Source organism: Microcebus murinus, chromosome 19 (genome assembly GCF_040939455.1).
Source record: "Microcebus murinus isolate Inina chromosome 19, M.murinus_Inina_mat1.0, whole genome shotgun sequence".
In the NCBI taxonomy this organism is placed as follows: domain Eukaryota; kingdom Metazoa; phylum Chordata; class Mammalia; order Primates; family Cheirogaleidae; genus Microcebus; species Microcebus murinus.
Window position 1 is genome coordinate 25,834,228 of NC_134122.1, and position 17,497 is coordinate 25,851,724.

At 44.1% G+C, this 17,497-nt stretch overlaps 1 protein-coding gene across 1 annotated transcript in view; it reads left to right on the plus strand.

Annotated features, from left to right (window-relative positions):
• DAGLB (diacylglycerol lipase beta) overlaps positions 1–13,911 on the plus strand; it is a 28,994-nt gene extending 15,083 nt beyond the window's left edge. Inside the window, exons 7-15 of the mRNA XM_075995280.1 lie at positions 1,075–1,201; positions 4,179–4,262; positions 6,215–6,292; positions 9,781–9,861; positions 9,951–10,078; positions 11,230–11,298; positions 11,384–11,456; positions 12,645–12,895; positions 13,013–13,911. Of these exons, the coding sequence (XP_075851395.1) occupies positions 1,075–1,201; positions 4,179–4,262; positions 6,215–6,292; positions 9,781–9,861; positions 9,951–10,078; positions 11,230–11,298; positions 11,384–11,456; positions 12,645–12,895; positions 13,013–13,211 (1,090 nt within the window). The 3' untranslated portion in view covers positions 13,212–13,911. The remainder of the gene's footprint in view (positions 1–1,074; positions 1,202–4,178; positions 4,263–6,214; positions 6,293–9,780; positions 9,862–9,950; positions 10,079–11,229; positions 11,299–11,383; positions 11,457–12,644; positions 12,896–13,012) is intronic.
• The last annotated feature ends 3,586 nt before the right edge of the window (positions 13,912–17,497 follow it).

The following is a 17,497-nucleotide window of genomic DNA, read 5'->3' on the forward strand; positions in this document are numbered from 1 at the left end:
AGGTGTGCGTATTACTCTTCAGGTGTTTTTGCTTCTGGGCCTTTTCAGTATACAAAAACGGGGGGAAAATGCAATTTCATGTGATTCAGTCCAATATATATTTATTTTAAAAATCATGAGTTTATACTGATATCTTTTAATTCTGATCCAAAGCCACAGAATTTTTTCTTGTCTTTTCCCATATCATGTATGTCTACTTTCCCCACAAAGAGAACTCCTACACCCAACAAAATCAATCCTCCAGTACTCACAAAATAGTTTCAGAATTGCTACCTTCAGAATTACTACGAAAAAGACATCTGCTAAGTAGAGTTTATGATTTGTTTGTAGTTTTTTTTGTTTTAGACTTATTTTAGACTTATTCAGAAGTTACTTAGATTAGTCCTTTTGTTGTTTTTTCTTCTCCAGAGTTGGTTATATTATTCATTTAGAAGAGTTTCGTTTACCTGCTTCTGTTGACATTCAGTTTTAGGGTCTCTCGCATCCTTGTTGATTTAATTTATCTTTGAATATGTAAAGCATTAACATGATGCCAGAGGTCAAAACTCTGCTAAGAGGTATACACAGGGAAATAGTTATCTTTAAAAAGCCATTCTTGGCCGGGCGCTGTGGCTCACGCCTGTAATCCTAGCTCTTGGGAGGCCGAGGCGGGCAGATTGCTCAAGGTCAGGAGTTCAAAACCAGCCTGAGCAAGAGTGAGACCCCGTCTCTACTATAAATAGAAAGAAATTAATTGGCCAACTGATATATATATATAAAATTAGCCAGGCATGGTGGCACATGCCTGTAGTCCCAGCTACTCGGGAGGCTGAGGCAGGAGGATCGCTTGAGCCCAGGAGTTTGAGGTTGCTGTGAGCTAGGCTGACGCCACGGCACTCACTCTAGCCTGGACAACAAAGCGAAACTCTGTCTCAAAAAAAAAAAAAAAAAAAAAAAAGCCATTCTATGTTAGCCAGGCTAAGTCTTAAAAACTGTAAACTCTAGTGTTCATGTTTGTTGGGAAAACATGAGGACTGATATTCCTTGGCAGGTGGCTCTAGCTGGCACAGTAACATCCTTGCCCCCTTTTTTCAGTTGCAGAAGCAGAACAACAGAATATGACTTGGTCGGAGGTGATCAGCTCAACTGTCATTTTGGCTCTATTCTGCAGACGACAGGGCTACAGTATAGGGATTTTATTCACATAAGCTTTCATGACAAGGTACAGTATAAGACAGTGGTTCTTAACTTCGCTTGGGTCTTAGAGCCCTTTGAGATTCTGATGGAAGTTATGGGTTATTCTTCACACAATTCATAGACAGACATACACATGCTCACTCCCAAATCCTATATACCAATTTAGGGGGTTCCCAAAGTCCACATAGGTCCATTGGTCCAGGTTCAAAACCCAGGTTTAACATAAGATGAAGTCTTCATTAGAGATACTGTATCCTGTATCTTACATGAGCCCATCTTTTATTAAAGAACAATGAGTTCCTTCAGTGTTAATTCTGCACAGTTTTCTGGGGTTAATAATCCTTTTTCTGGGTGTTGAGCTCCATCAACAATAGTGTAGTGCAGTGGGTCTCATACCTTGTAGAGTATCAGAGTCATTTCCAGTGAAGCTACAAAAGCCAGTTCTGTCAAGCTTCAGTGATGTGTGTGTCAGTGTTGCTTAGTAGCTCTCCAGGTGGGTCTTATGCGCACCAAAATTGAAGAACTGTTAGTGTAGTACAGTGGTTCTCAAACTTTGCTATCTAATAGAATCTCCTGGGAGCTTTTAAAACTCCTTAAGTCCAGGCCACATCTTGGATCAATTAAATCAGAATCTCTGGAGATGAGACCCCAGCACAGGGTTTCTTAAAGCACCCCAGTGATTCCAGAGTATAGATGATTTTGGGAACCACTACTCTCTAGCCCAGTAGCTCTCACATTACTGTGTTTTAGAATCACCTGGAGAGTTTTTGAAAATCCTGATACCTGGCCAGGTACAGTGGGCTGGTCACAGTGGCTCATGTCTTTGAGACAGAGTCTCACTTTTGTTGCCTGGGCTAGAGTGCCATAGCATCAGCCTAGCTCACAGCAACCTCAAATTCCTGGGTTCAAGGGATCCTTCTGCCTCAGCCTCCCGAGTAGCTGGGACTACAGGCTTGTGCCACCATGCCTGGACAATTTTTTCTGTATATTTTTGGTTGGCCAATTAATTTTTTTTTTTTCTATTTATAGTAGAGATGGGGTCTGGCTCTTGCTCAGGCTGGTTTCAAATCCTGACCTTGAGCGATCCACCTGCCTCTGCCTCCGCCTCCCAGAGTGCTAGGATTACAGGCATGAGCCACCAGGCAGCGTGCGTGCCCAGCGGCTCATGTCTTTAATCCCAGCGCTTTTGGAGGCCAAGGCAGGAGGATTGCTTAAGGTCAGGATTTGTAGACCAGATGGGCAATATTGTAAGACCTTGTCTCAAAAGAAAAAAAAAAAAGGCCAGGCATGGTGGTGTGCCCCTATCATCCTAGCTCCCACACAATGGCATCATTTAAAAGTCCCTGTTCTGGCCGGGCGCGGTGGCTCACGCCTGTAATCCCAGCACTCTGGGAGGCCGAGGTGGGCGGATTGCTGGAGGTCAGGAGTTCGAAACCAGCCTGAGCAAGAGCGAGACCCCCTCTCTACTATAAAAATAGAAAGAAATTAATTGGCCAATTAATATATAGAGAAAAAATTAGCCGGGCATGGTGGCGCATGCCTGTAGTCCCAGCTACTCGGGAGGCTGAGGCAGGAGGATCGCTTGAGCCCAGGAGTTTGAAGTTGCTGTGAGCTAGGCTGATGCCATGGCACTCACTCTAGCCTGGGCAACAAAGTGAGACCCTGTCTCAAAAAAAAAAAAAAAAAGTCCCTGTTCCGTGGAATCAGGGAAATGAAGTTGCAGTCTGTTCCCTGCTTGCTCCAGATGCTGAGTTGCCCACCACAGACAAGTGGCTGTTGTAATGGTAATTGTGAACATCCATCTGCTTAGTCTGCATACCAGCCCTTAAGAGTTAGGTGGTATTATATCCTTCTTTAAAGATGAGTAAACAGAGACTGAGCGAGCTTAAGACATTTGCTTTGGACCACATAGCAGGAAAGAGGCAGAGCTGAGTTTCTGATCCAGGTCTGCCTAGGCCCACACCCTTCCAGTGTTCTTTCAGGGGTTGGATGCTGAAGGCAGAAGCCTAGAAATGGAGCTTTAACTGTGGCTTCTTCTAAATGAAAGTGGCTTACAAGGCCCAAAGCCCTTTACCTGCTGCCTGGACTTAAGCACAGTAGATGACTCTGGCCCAGCATTTGATTGCAGTGTAGCACTGCTGAGCCATCCCTCCCTACTCCTGGCAGGGAACTGGGTGGTGAAAACCTGAACAGCTGACAAAAAACAACAACAACAACAACAAAAAACACCTAAACAGCTGTAGTGACCAGCACCTACAGTCCTGGGCTTGAGGGATGCCTTTTGGTTGATCAAAACAGATGGATTTGGTTGACTCATCCATTGACGACTCTAGGATGCTGGCACCAAAATGAGGGGGATAAAGTGGGCATATCCACTCTCTGGCCACATAGTGGATTGGATTTTTGGGGAGTCAGAGAGAGGACAAGAAAGAAAAGCTGGGTGCGGTGGCTCATGCATGTAATCCTTACACTCTGGGAGGCCAGGGTGGGAGGATGACTTGAGGCCAGGAGTTCAAGACCACCTGAACACCATAGTGAGACCCTGTCTCTACAAAAAATAGAAGAATTATCCAGGTATGATGACATGCACCTGTAGTCCCAGCTACTTGGGAGGCTGAGGCAGGAGGATTGGTTGAACCCAGGAGTTTGAGGTTGGAGTGAGCTTTGATGATGCCACAGCACTCCAGCATGGGCAACAGAGAGAGATGCTATCTTTAAAAAACAAAAGAAAGGAAAGAAAGAAAACAAAGATACTTTGTTATATATAATAGCATGTTTTATGAAAGTGTTTCATTTACAGAGTATCAAAGTAGTCCCACTGTGTAGTGAGGGTGAGCAGAGAGGTGAGTCAGGGTATTCCCTTCCTTCTGTGCTACAGGACTCAACTCGGTGCCATTGTAATAATAAGCTGCCATGTTATTAGAGATACTGGGATGGTCTAACTTTGTGCTGCTAGATGCATGTTTTTTGTTACACCTCATACTTGTTTCTTTCTCCTTCAGGTATATGAGCTGCCATTTTTAGTGGCTCTGGATCACAGGAAAGAGTCTGTTGTGGTAGCCGTGAGAGGGACCATGTCTCTGCAGGTAATGTTGGGGCCTGACATATCAGACAAAGGAACTGGGGATGGGAGCCAGGAGCACAAGTCAGCAAGCTGCAGATGCTCGGAACAGAGAAAAACATTCTCAAGTAACAGCATTAGACATAGAGGAAAACACCGAGGACAGAAAATGAGGAAGTGAGTCCAGGGCTGTGAGATACTCCCTTTGCAAAAAGGGATGAAGTGGTTTTCTGTTAACTGAAAACTTCAGCAACAGATGCCAGCAGGCTTGGCTCCTAGCCCAAGTTGCTCTGAGAGGGGCATATGCTTGGCTCCCTCCTGCCTGACTTCCCTGGATGTGTCCAGCCAGGCCCCAAGCCCAGGTGACCCTCCCTTGAACTCCCTGCACCTAGAGCCTGAAGGGGACAGTAAGTTAAGTCTCTCTGCCAGAAGTCACGGTGCTATTTATCAGCCTTATTGCAAGTTCCTGTTCTGGGTCCTCGCCGGCCCACATGGTTGTCAGTCTTTCCTCCAGGTGTAGCAAGAGCCTCTGTTTATCCATCCCTGGCCTGGGGACCCCTCTTCTGTTTTCCTGATTCCTGAGTTCTCTGCCCCTCAGAGACACCAGATGAATTTTTCTCTGTTGAAACTTTTTTCCCCTCTATGTTCAGTTTCTTCTTGGCCCCTCCTTGATCTCACTTCCTGGTTCTTCTCCACTGACCCAGAAAACATAATGAGACTCCAGAGCTTATGCCCTCGGCCCTCTTCTATTCTTTCTTACCCATTCTGGGGGCAGCCTCCTCATTTTCAGGGCCAGGAAATCCGTACCTTCTAGAGCCACTTGGGTCTCCCTGGAGGCACCAGAGAAACCAGACCCCTGCCCTCCCAGGTCTGCTCTTCCCCTGGGCCTCCTGCTCTTCTTCATCTGCCAGTGTCCCTGGTCACCCATTAAGAAGCAGTGACATTGTTTTTGGTTTCTCTGCCCCCTTACTGTCCAGCCCATTGCCTGTGATATTCCTGCCCTGGCCCTGGTCCCTGCACTATCTCTTCTCTGTTCCCAGCACCATGGCCCCACTTCTGGCCCCAGTCCTTTCCTGCACCATGAAATAGTTTTCTGTCTCGGTTCCTGTCTAGTCTTTCATCTCCCCAGTCTGTCAGAGGGCTTTTTATACTGTCCCCATAGTGCTTTTTGTAGAACATAGGTTGGGTATCACCATCCTTCTCAGAAACCTCCAGTGGCTTCCCACTGCTTTAATGTAAAGTTCTTGTTCTTATCATTCTTTGTTGGTACTTTATGACCTGACCCAGCCAGCCTTTCCAGTTTAGTGGTTCTCAGCCCATCTCAATCACTACCCCAAATGCCTGTGGAACTTTTTAAATTTAAATACTGTAGGTGCTCAGCATAAGCACCTTAGCCCCAGCAGGGTGCTTGGGCCAGGCCTGTGCCCTGGGTCCTGCTGCCCCCTCTGTGAGCATGGCTGGGAAGCCGCCTCTCCCCTCTGCTCCCTGAATCAGGCTTTTCCTTCAGGCCCTGGCTCAGGCACCCTGTCCTCTGGGGAGCCGCCCCGACCAGTTGGCCCCTTTGCTGCAGCACTAGTTGAAAGGCCTCTTGCTTGTATGTTTCAGTGAGCTGTTTACTGTGGGCCCCTGAGACAAGAACCATGCTTTGTTCAAAACTCTGGTACAAGGCTCTGTGCAGTGTGAGTGTGCAATGGCGGAAGGCAGAAGGTGTGTCTTAGACACCTCCTTATCTCCCTCCACCATTCATGCCTGGCCCAGAGCTGGTCATGCCATCGGGGCCCTCAGGAGCCCCCTGGCTGCCACCTGGGTTTCCCTCCCACGTTTAGGCATCACAGTTCAGTTCTCAGGTTGACCAGGAGGCTGAGCTGTCCACTGTCCTTCAAAGGGAACATGGTGGCAGCAGGGACCCACCCATCATTCACCCACTCTGTGCCTTCACAGGCTGACGGCTGCTTCTGTCAATGCCCTTTTTTACAGGACATCCTTACTGATCTGTCAGCAGAGAGCGAGGTGCTCAACTTAGAGTGTGAGGTGCAAGACTGTTTGGCACACAAGGTATGAGCCCTGGGGTTTGTGAACCTTTCCTGTTAATGCTCACTGTGTAACAATTAGTTACCTCAAGTGCAAAGTAAGTGCTTTCTATTCTTATCTGTTATGAGTTGATTCTCACCACAGCCCTGTGAGGTTGGGGGTTTCATTTATTTGTTTTAAGGGAGAGATGTCGGTTCAGAGAGATTGAGGAACTTGCCCTAAGCCTGTGGTTACTGGTTACTGGAATAAGCAGCAGATCGGGCACGTGGAACCCAGCCCTATGGCTTTTCTTCCATTTTAATTAAATTAAAACATTCCTATGATACAAAAAAGCTTTAGGATAGCATGGAGCAGTAGAGTGAAGACTAGGCACACTGCTCTCTGTGCAGCTGTGGCCGCCCCAGGCTCTCACTTTCGCTCTTCCTGTGCTGTGCCTGGGGGAGGATAGGCTCCTTCTGAAGGAGTAGAAAACCGCCTGCCTAGAGTTAGAGTTGTATATTTTTTTGAAGATTTTTTAAAATTGTGGTAAAATATACATAACATACTTATCATTTTTTTTTTTTTTTGAGACAGAGTCTCACTTTGTTGTCCAGGCTAGAGTGAGTGCCGTGGCGTCAGCCTAGCTCACAGCAACCTCAAACTCCTGGGCTCAAGCGATCCTCCTGCCTCAGCCTCCCGAGTAGCTGGGACTACAGGCATGCACCACCATGCCCGGCTAATTTTTTATATATATCAGTTGGCCAATTAATTTCTTTCTATTTATAGTAGAGACGGGGTCTCGCTCTTGCTCAGGCTGGTTTTGAACTCCTGACCTTGAGCAATCCGCCCGCCTCGGCCTCCCAAGAGCTAGGATTACAGGCCATACTTATCATTTTAACCATTTGTAAGTTTATAATTCAGTGCCATTAAATGCATTCACAGCATTGTGTAACCATTACCACTACTATCATACTCAAAATCTTTTCATCATCCCCAAGATAAACTCTGTACCAGTTAAAGACTCACCTCCCCACTCCCTTGCCCAGCTTCTGCTAACCTGTTCTACTTTCTAGCTCTTGAGAATTTGCTTATCCTGAAAACCTTTTATAACCTTACACAGAATTTGTCCTTTTATGACTAGCTTATTTCACTGAGCATAATGTCCTCAAGATTCATCCATGTGGTAGCATACATCAAAATATCATTTCTTAAGGCTGAATATGTAATATTACATTGTGTGGATATATCACACATTGTTTATCCATTTATCCATCAGTGGACACTTGAGTTGTGTTTACCTTTTGGCTATTGTGAATATTGCTGCTGTGAACATTGATCTACAGATATGTTTCAGTTCGTCCTTTCGTTTCTTTTGGGTAAATACCTAGAAGTGGAGTTGCTGGGTCATATTGTAATTCTGAGTTTAACTTTTTGAGGAACCACCAAGCTTTTCTACAGCAGTTGCACCAATTTACATTCCCACCAGTAATGAATGAGGGTTCCAGTTTATCCACGTCCTTGTCAACACGTATTATTTTCCTTTTTTTCTTAATATAGCCATCCTAGTGGATGTGAAGTAATGTCTCATTGTGATTTTGATTTGTATTTCCCTGATGACTAAAGATATTGCAGGGCAGAGTTTTCAACATGTGGGGGAGAGTCTGGAATGATTCACTCCCACAGGCTACAGGGGTTCTTTCTCGGGAAGAGCCACCAAGGTGTCAAGGGTAGAAGGCAATGGACTTGGACTCTGCATTGTACACTTGATGTGTTTTTATAACCAAAACATGTACTGCTTCTGTAGTAATCATGTTTTAAATAGAATGTCTAATTTTTATTTTAAGAAAATGTGTTACAGCAAGAGTGCAGCTGCAGGCAACTGCCCTGCATTGTCCTCTAGACAGTTTGTGGGGAGAAGCCAGGGTGGAGCATTTGTTCTGCTGCCAGTCAGAAGCTTGACAGTCCTAGGAGCGGGGATGTTTTTACCTTTAACCCATAACTGTCTTTTTGTGCCTCAATTCACAAAAGATTCCAGTTTATTACTGGGTGTGTATGAAGAAAAATTTTAAACCTTATCATAGAGACACATCAGCCAGACAGCCCCAGATACCTTCAGAGTCTGGTGGGCTCAGGCCTGGGAAGTGGTCTGTCAGGAAAAGGCTTCATGTGACCACAAGCCAAGGGACTTGAGGCCTGGCTGGCAGCAGAAGGACCCCTCACATTGTGTTAGTATGTGTTCAGGGACAGCTCCTCCCCTCGGCTGGGAAGGCAGCCACTCAAGGCCTTTTCTCTGTTCGTGGCTTCACTTGTGCTGAGCTGTGCTGAATTTTGGCTTTGATGCGGTTCACAGTGATTGAAGCCCAAACCTGTGAAGCCAAAAACGATCTTGGCATTTGTTTAGTGCCTGTGCCAGAGGCTTACCAGGAGCAGTTGTAGTCCAAGTTCTGTTTGGCTCTGATTGCCTAGGACTGGCCACATAGTAGGTGCCTAATAAGTGCTGACTGGAGTTGACCACATTGTACAGTTGCAGGAGAGTAAAAGGGAATTTGATGGTTTGTTAAATGCTGTCATACTATACACAGAATGTCACAGTTGCCTTTTTGATTTCTCTTATGCCAGGGTAAGCATTCTTCTTACAGAATTATTAAATCTTAGGAGTTTGTAGTTGCTTTAGAGATTATCCAAAAAGTCTCCCATCTCATACAAGATTTCCTGTGCCTCATCCTGTTAGAATATAACCTGCCCCAGACAGGAGCCAGGTCTTCTTGCCTCGGGGATTAGCGGAAGGGCCACCATGAGCAGGCACTCAGAAGATACTTGTCATTGACAGGGTTGTCTTTCCTCTGTTGGAACTGCTTAATTTTCCAGAAGCCTGTTTCCTAGGATAGATGCACATATTAGAAAGTTTTAAATTTTATCTATTTTTCTGAAATTAAACTCAAATCTGACCTCTGTAGAACTCACTTCTTTTTTTTTTTTTTTTGAGACAGAGTCTCGCTTTGTTGCCCAGGCTAGAGTGAGTGCCGTGGCGTCAGCCTAGCTCACAGCAACCTCAAACTCCTGGGCTCGAGCGATCCTTCTGCCTCAGCCTCCCGGGTAGCTGGGACTACAGGCATGCGCCACCATGCCCAGCTAATTTTTTATATATATATCAGTTGGCCAATTAATTTCTTTCTATTTATAGTAGAGACGGGGTCTCACTCTTGCTCAGGCTGGTTTTGAACTCCTGACCTTGAGCAATCCGCCCGCCTCGGCCTCCCAAGAGCTAGGATTACAGGCGTGAGCCACAGCGCCCGGCCTAGAACTCACTTCTGATGGTCTAGTTTAAGTGTTTATTAGTCATGGCCTTCATGCCAAGCTCTCTGAAAGGTGCCAGGAACACAACAGTGAGCAATGGGTGTGGCTGCTGACCTCATGTCCTGTTTAGGGAGATAGAGACTCAGATCAGTGTACATACTGTGTAATCCTGCCTTCTGCCTGCGATTGAACCTGCCTTGTCTGAGGATTAATAGTCACCGTCTTTGTGTTTTTAGGGGATTTCTCAGGCTGCCAGATATGTTTACCGACGACTTATCAACGATGGGATTTTGAGTCAAGCCTTCAGCATTGCTCCTGTGAGATTTTACTTAATTTTTATTTTCTTTCTTGTCATGAGCTGTTTGTTATTTCTAATTTTTACCTCATTGTGCTTTGTGTCCTTTAGGAATACCGGCTTGTCATCGTGGGGCACAGCCTGGGGGCTGGAGCTGCTGCCCTGTTAGCCATCATGCTTAGAGCCTCATACCCCCAAGTCAGGGGCTATGCCTACTCCCCACCCCGGGGATTGTTAAGGTAATCTTTGTTTTCCTGCATCTAACAAGTTGCTATTTAGAAGTTATATGGTCAATACTCATCTTTTATTCATAATTTAATAATAATTTCTCATCTTCAGGAGAGGTTTGTGTTTTGAAGCACTGTTTCATTAAAGAAAGATTGAATAGCCTTTCTTATATCTGTCTGACCATAGCTTTAATCTCCCAAGTGATATGATTCTAGAACATTCTTTTCTGTAATAGACTTTTTTTAGAACAGTTTTAGGTTCACAGCAAAATTGAGCAGAAGGTACAGACAGTTCCCATGTGCCTCCGCACCTGCCTGTGCAGCCTCCCCCACTAGCAGCATCCTGCTCAGTGGTCCCTCTGTTACAGTCAGTGAACCTACGCTGACATGTCATTGCCTAAAGTCCATAGTTTACATTAGGGTTCACTCTTTTTTTTCTTTTTTTTTTTTTTTTGAGACACAGTCTCACTCTGTTGCCTGGGCTAGAGTGCCGTGGCATTAGCCTTGCTCACAGCAACCTCAAACTCCTGGGCTCAAGTGATCCTGTTGTCTCAGCCTCCTGGGTAGCTGGGACTACAGGCATGTGCTACCATGCCTGGCTAATATTTTGTTTTTAGTAGAGACAGGGTCTTGTTCTTGCTCAGGCTGGTCTCAAACTCCTAAGCTCAAGCAGTCCTCCTGCCTCAGCCTCCCACAGTACTAGGATTACAGGCTTGAGCCACCATGCCCACCTAAAATCCCCTCTCTAAAAAGTGAATTAGCCAGGCATGGTGGCACATGCCTATAGTTCCAGGTATAAGGCAGGTTGAGGCAGAAGGATTACTTGAGTGGAGTTCGAGGCTACAGTGAGCTATGATCACACCAGAGCAAGACCCTGTCTCTTAATAAAAAAGGATAAATGTATATGCTTGGTCTACCATCTTGATCCAGTTTGAGATTTTAGCTGTGGAGCATCTCTGTTGAATTATATTGTTGCTTTAGTACAATCTGGCCAGTGGGTTATTCTAACTGAAGTCTGTTTTATTTCTTCTGTCCTTTAGAGGATAGAGAACAAAATTGAGCTTTGTGAAAACTGTCATTGACCTGGCCATGTTATGTGATTTCTCTTTGAAGCCCTCGGTGGGTAATTTAATCATAAAACTTTTCTTTTTTTGAAATTTCAGCAAATCTCTTTGTGAATACTCTAAGAACTTCATTGTATCACTTGTCCTAGGAATGGATGTGATTCCCAGGTAAGTTTGCAGGATGGTTTATCTATGGATTGGGGTAGTTGAAAATGTTGAGTACTGAGCCTCAATATAACTTTTTGCTAAACAGGTTAAGTGTGACCAACTTGGAAGATTTGAAGAAAAGAATCCTGAGAGTGATTGCTCATTGTAATAAACCTAAGGTAATTTGGGGTGCCTTTTTAAGAGGATATGCAGGAAGCTTGGGCTTCTCCGCCAGATGGTTATATAGAGTTGAGAAGAATTTTCTAAAGTCAGAGCCTCTTAGCCCAGGGCATTTTATGCTGCTGCTTGAAGTTCTCCTTTCACCTTCTCAAGATTTTTGTCTAGGACTCTATATGTGATGCCTAAGAAAGCAAATGGCTAAAGCAAGTACATGATATGTCACAGTTAGAAAATACTTTAATAGAACCATCCCCGTTCTAGTAAGTGATTTGCTTTTCTGTTAAACTTCTTTGTCCTGACAGTATTCTGATGCTTTTCAATGATATAGTCCCAAAGCTTAGAAAATAACACTGCCAAATACAGATTTAAGAGGTGCTGGTATATCCATACGGTGGATATTATGCAATTACTAAAAATAGTGCCAGAAATTTATATTTACCAATAGAAACAGGTTATCTATGATATATTGAAAAGTGCTTTTTTTTTTTTTAAGGAAGCTTAAAAATGATCCTTAAGAGAGATGCTCCAAGGCAGGAGGGGACATGGAGATATAGATAGGAATTTTGACAAAAATTTGGAAAAAACAAACCAAACTGTGGTTTTATTTTGATTATGGGGTTAGAGATGATTTTCACTTCTTTAACCTGTTTTATTTTTTTGACTTTGTGTTTTTGTTCCTAATCAGAAAAAAATAAAATTTTAAGTTAATTTTTTCTTATTCAATTACCTTCCAGAATTTTTTTGAAATTAATGTTTTTGCAGGCAGGGTACTGATTTGCAGAAGTTAGTGAAAAGAATTAAGGGTAGTGCAGTGGCTCATGCCTATAGTCCCAGCTGCTCAGGAGACTGAGGCAGGAGGATCACTTGAGCCCAAGAGTTCAGAATTCCAGGTATATATAGTGAGACCCCATATCTTAAAAAAAAAAAAAAAAAAGAAAGAAAGAGAGAGAGAGAAAAAGAATTCAGGGTAATTTTTCCTCAAAATCTGCATTTGTTTTTTAAATATTGCTCCAAGTGTGAGTCTTCACTGCCCAAGAGACACCCCACACTCATGACCGGTTATGGAGTTCATCCTGAGCCCTTAGGGTGGCTGCCATCCAGCACAGCTCCTGGCCTGAAGAGGTTTCTGTGATGACAGTGAACATCTCAAAGTAACAGCATTCTTCCTTGTTGGGTCTCACCCTTAGTACAAGATCTTGCTACAGGGGTGCTGGTATGAACTGTTTGGAGGGAACCCCGACAACTTTCCAACAGAGCTGGATGGGGGCACCCAGGGAGACCTGACGCAGCCCCTCCTTGGGGAACAGAGTCTGCTGACACACTGGTCCCCAGCCTACAGCTTCTCCAGCGACTCCCCCCTGGACTCTCCACCCAAGTACCCACCTCTGTATCCCCCCGGCAGGATCATCCACCTGGAGGAAGAGGGCACCTCAGGGAGGTGAGTGCGGACGGGTCTGATGAGGTCCAGTCTACTCGCCACCAGTGAAAGAGAATGTGTGTTGGAGGTCAAACTCAAGTGCAGCTTTGCTAGTTGACGTGTCCTTTTCTGTTTAAGGTTTGGCTGCTGTTCTGCTGCTCAGTATAGTGCTAAGTGGTCACATGAAGCGGAATTCAGCAAAATACTCATAGGCCCAAAGATGCTCACAGACCACATGCCAGACATCCTGATGAGAGCCTTGGACAGTGTGGTCTCCGACAGAGTGGCCTGTATCTCCTGTCCAGCACAAGGGGTCTCTAACGTGGATGTGGCATAACCAGGGCTACTAGAAACTGTCCCAGAAACAGTGGACTCCCAACTTTTGCTCTTTAACTGACTTACCATCCAAGTGATTCCTATGCCGCCAGTATAGCAGACATCCGTCAACAGGAATCAGATGAGCACTAAACTCGATGGTCTTCTAAATGATTGAACAATTTGTGGGAAATAATTTTGGCCACATTAACGGAGTCAGGAGAGCTCGTTGAGGCAATGGGACTCCTGAGCCTAACAGTGAACGGAGACAGCCTCGGGAAGCCCTGCTCCCCTTGCCTGCAGATCCTCTGGCTATCTGAGAACTGCCCTAGAAGGGCAGGAATCCAACAGCCAGTTTGAAGAACCTAACAGATCCCACATCACCGGCAAACCTTTTCATTGAACTTAGCTTAGAGGTGCACAGTTTATTCAAACTGAGTTTTCCTGGCTATGCAAAAAACTGTTATGAGGGTGTAGCCTAGAGTTTTCTCCTGGGTGGCTCTAGGCGCAGCCCTGAACTCTGGGAACGAAGACAAAATCTGGTTGGGGAAATGAGTGGAGACCATGGCTCCTGCCCTCCTGAACCACAGCACTCCAGGCTCCTTGTTTCCACTGTCTGGTTATTTTGTCAACTTTGAGTTAATTCTCATGTGCTCTCTGGTTCTGAGGATGGCCAGTGGATTCAGAAGGAGTTAAAAAATAAAGCACATGTCATCAAAGTATCTGTGTGTATAGTAATGTGCTCTTCTATTAGAGGTTTCCAGGTTGGTGTATTTTACTGGGTGGTTTTACAGCAATCATGTTTTAAGAAGTTTTTGGTGGTTTTTTTTTTTTTTTTTTTAAGTTTAAAAACATAGACTCAGATGGGGACAAAGAGACAAGAACATCCAGATGGCTAGAGTCAAACAGAATCCTAGGGGGGAAGATAAGGTGAGTAACCTGACACACGAGACAGATTCCCCATGCACCTGGGATGTGTGACACAGATAAGGACCAGCCAGAGCAGGTTTGCTTGGAAGCTGTAAGAAACCTGGCCCTACCTGTGCTCTGGGGTGGAGGGTGGGACTGGACACCAGCATAGCTGAGGAAAAATGACATTCCTCAGCTCCTCCCACTCAGCTCCCAGGATCTTCAGAAAGAAAATCCTCCAGGAAAATCTGACCTCAGGAGATGCGTGTCTTGGGGATCCTCCTCAGCTGTGGCAGCCATGTCACCACAGAAGTTTGGAAAACCTGAAAAAGGGCTACATTAAAAACTTCACAATTGAAATGCCATGGCAACATCCAGTTGCTACAAGTTTCATTTCTAAACACAATTCCTGCTCTTACCTAGTGGCAGAAAGGTAGGAGATCTGACGTGCTGCACTGTAACCCTCCTGCTGTGCTCAGTTTCCACTCAACCTTTAAGCATGAGCCAAAGACTGCCAGACACTCAAGGAACAAGAGGCCAAAAGAAACAGATCATGAAGGCAGAAGCTCCAAACAACCCTAGCAATGGCTTAGGACACAGAGAAAGTGCTGCAATCACAAAACCAACCCAGGAGGCTCAACATGGATATTTAGAGAGTGAAAAAGAATACCTGAAACTTAAAGAAGTATGAGAGATAAAACCAAAACTCAAAAAAACAAACCAGGAAAAGGAAAGGTTGAGACCACTCCAAGAGGTCAAATATTGAAGTAACAGTTCCAGAAAGAACAGAAAATTGAAAGACTCATTTCTAGATGAAAAGAGCCCATCAAATACAGAGTATAAAAGTAAATCCTAGGGCCGGGCGCTGTGGCTCACGCCTGTAATCCTAGCTCTTGGGAGGCCGAGGCGGGCGGATTGCTCAAGGTCAGGAGTTCAAAACCAGCCTGAGCAAGAGCGAGACCCCGTCTCTACTATAAATACAAAGAAATTAATTGGCCAACTGATATATATATAAAAAATTAGCCGGGCATGGTGGCGCATGCCTGTAGTCCCAGCTACCCGGGAGGCTGAGGCAGAAGGATCACTTGAGCCCAGGAGTTTGAGGTTGCTGTGAGCTAGGCTGACGCCACGGCACTCACTCTAGCCTGGGCAACAAAGCGAGACTCTGTCTCAAAAAAAAAAAAAAAAAAAAAAAAAAAAAAAAAAAAAAAAGTAAATCCTAGGACGTGGAAATCTCACAAGGTAACATAAATAAGAAAAAATACATTCCAATGGAAATGGCTAAGAAAGTAACGGAAGAACTGTCTTCACAAATCCAGTCCTAGCTACTTCAGAGGCTGAGGTAGGACAGCTTCAGCCCAGAAGTTCAAGTCCAGCCTAGGCAGTCAGATCCTGTCTCTTTCTTTCTTCTAAATAAAACAGAAAAACCTGAAAGGAAGGTATCACCAACCTAGAATTTTAGTCTCGGCCAGAAGTATCATGGAACAGTTATTTTCAAAGACACAAGGGCTCAAAAATAGTCATGCATTGCTTAAACAATGAGGATACCTTCTGAGAAATGCATTAGACAATTTCACCATTGTGCAAACATCATAGAATGTATTCACACAAACCTAAGACGATAAAGCCGACTACACACCTAAGCTTACCTGGTATGGCCTACTGTTCCTACAAACCTGTTCAGCCTGTTACTGTACTGAATACTGTAGGCAACTGCAACACAATCTTAAAATAGTTGTGGATCTATACATAGAAAAAGTACAGCAAAAATACAGTATTAGTCTCATGGGACCACTGTCATACACATGGTCCGTTGTTGGTCAAAACATCATGTAGCATGTGATTGTATACTCCCCACACACCCTTTCTTTGGAAGCTCTTGGAGAGAAGCTACTCATCAGGATAAAGTAAATCAAAAAACAGACTCAGGCTGTAGGAAATACAGGTCAACACACAAAAGCTGTAAAGTTCAGATGATTCTGAGACTTTAGGAAAATGAAAATTATAAAATACAAAATATAAACATCTTGAGAAATTTAGATAAAAGAAATTCACGGTTGAATTATTAAGTACACAGAAAACTAAGCAAATTAAACAATTACCCCAAAGGAAACCAAAAGTTGTACAGAAAAGGCAGAGTTCTGTTACTACATAGCATGGCTATGAGTAGTTTAGTAATAATCGTGCAACACTAAATTGTAAGGGTCCACCGAAATCATCACAATAGGGGAATGGGAAAGGTGTGTTTGCAGGGGGAAGGGTGCAGTGCAAGAAAGCCAAATATCTTCCACAGTGGAAATATCAACAGTAATGGTTGAACCTAAAAGATTCAACTAGCAAGAAAAAAAAATTTCGATGTGGAGATAAGTTATCAAAAATTAGATAAATGAACTGAAAGTATTAAAATCTCACCTTTGGAGAGAGTATAAAGGGAGGAGACTGCTGTTTTTATAACAAACCTTTACAACTGATATTTTTTTAAAAACTGCATCATTTATCTTTGGAAAAATAAAGTAAAAATCTTCAATAAAAAGGAATATTTACAAAACTAATTTTACCATGAACCTTGTTCTAGTAGAAGTTTAGGATCTGGAAAGGACCTTCAGGTTGTATAGTCCATCCAGCCTCCACCTTGCCATGCTGTGTGGGGCTCCCAACATCTGCATCTTCAGCCCCAAGCCCTATGCCAAGATGTATTTGCACACACCCCAATGTGGATATCTCCATGTAAGCATCTCACCACCACTCAACAGATCCAAACCTGTCACCTCCCGCCCCTGCTGTATTGTTTAACTGTGGACTCGCCCACCTTCTCTCCTGGAGGTGGCACTCCCTCTGTCCCTCCTGTGTGAAAACATGCATTGGCAATGAATGTCTCCAATAACCCTGGATTTTAAAGTGAGGCAAACACACCAAGAGCTTGTTCATCAAGTCTCAAAAATTCAAGTATTACCAGTCATGTGATTCAAGGATTTATTAAGTCATACATGCAAAACATACTGCTAATTGCATTAGCAAAAGATCAATGTAAAAACACTCCACAATTCTGCAACTGTCAATTTAAAAAATTTTGTTCTAGTGGTTGAAAGGTCCAACATTGTATTCTTGCCAGTGAGTTAAGTTGTACAGAACATTGTTAGCACTAGCACAGTTTACAGAACCTCAGACCCAAGGAACATTGTTAGGCAAAGCAACGACAGGAAGCATGTGTCCATGTGGGTGAGGTAAAGAGGGGCAGTCTCAGTCAAGTGACAGTGTTGGTATTCTGGCAAGACAGTGACGTTAGGAAGGTTCATAGTTTAAGAATATCTAAAATATTTTTAAAACTGTGAAGCTGCAACACATGATTTTTACACCTAGTTACTAGAAAACTAAGGAAAGCACTTATTAGCTCTGAAT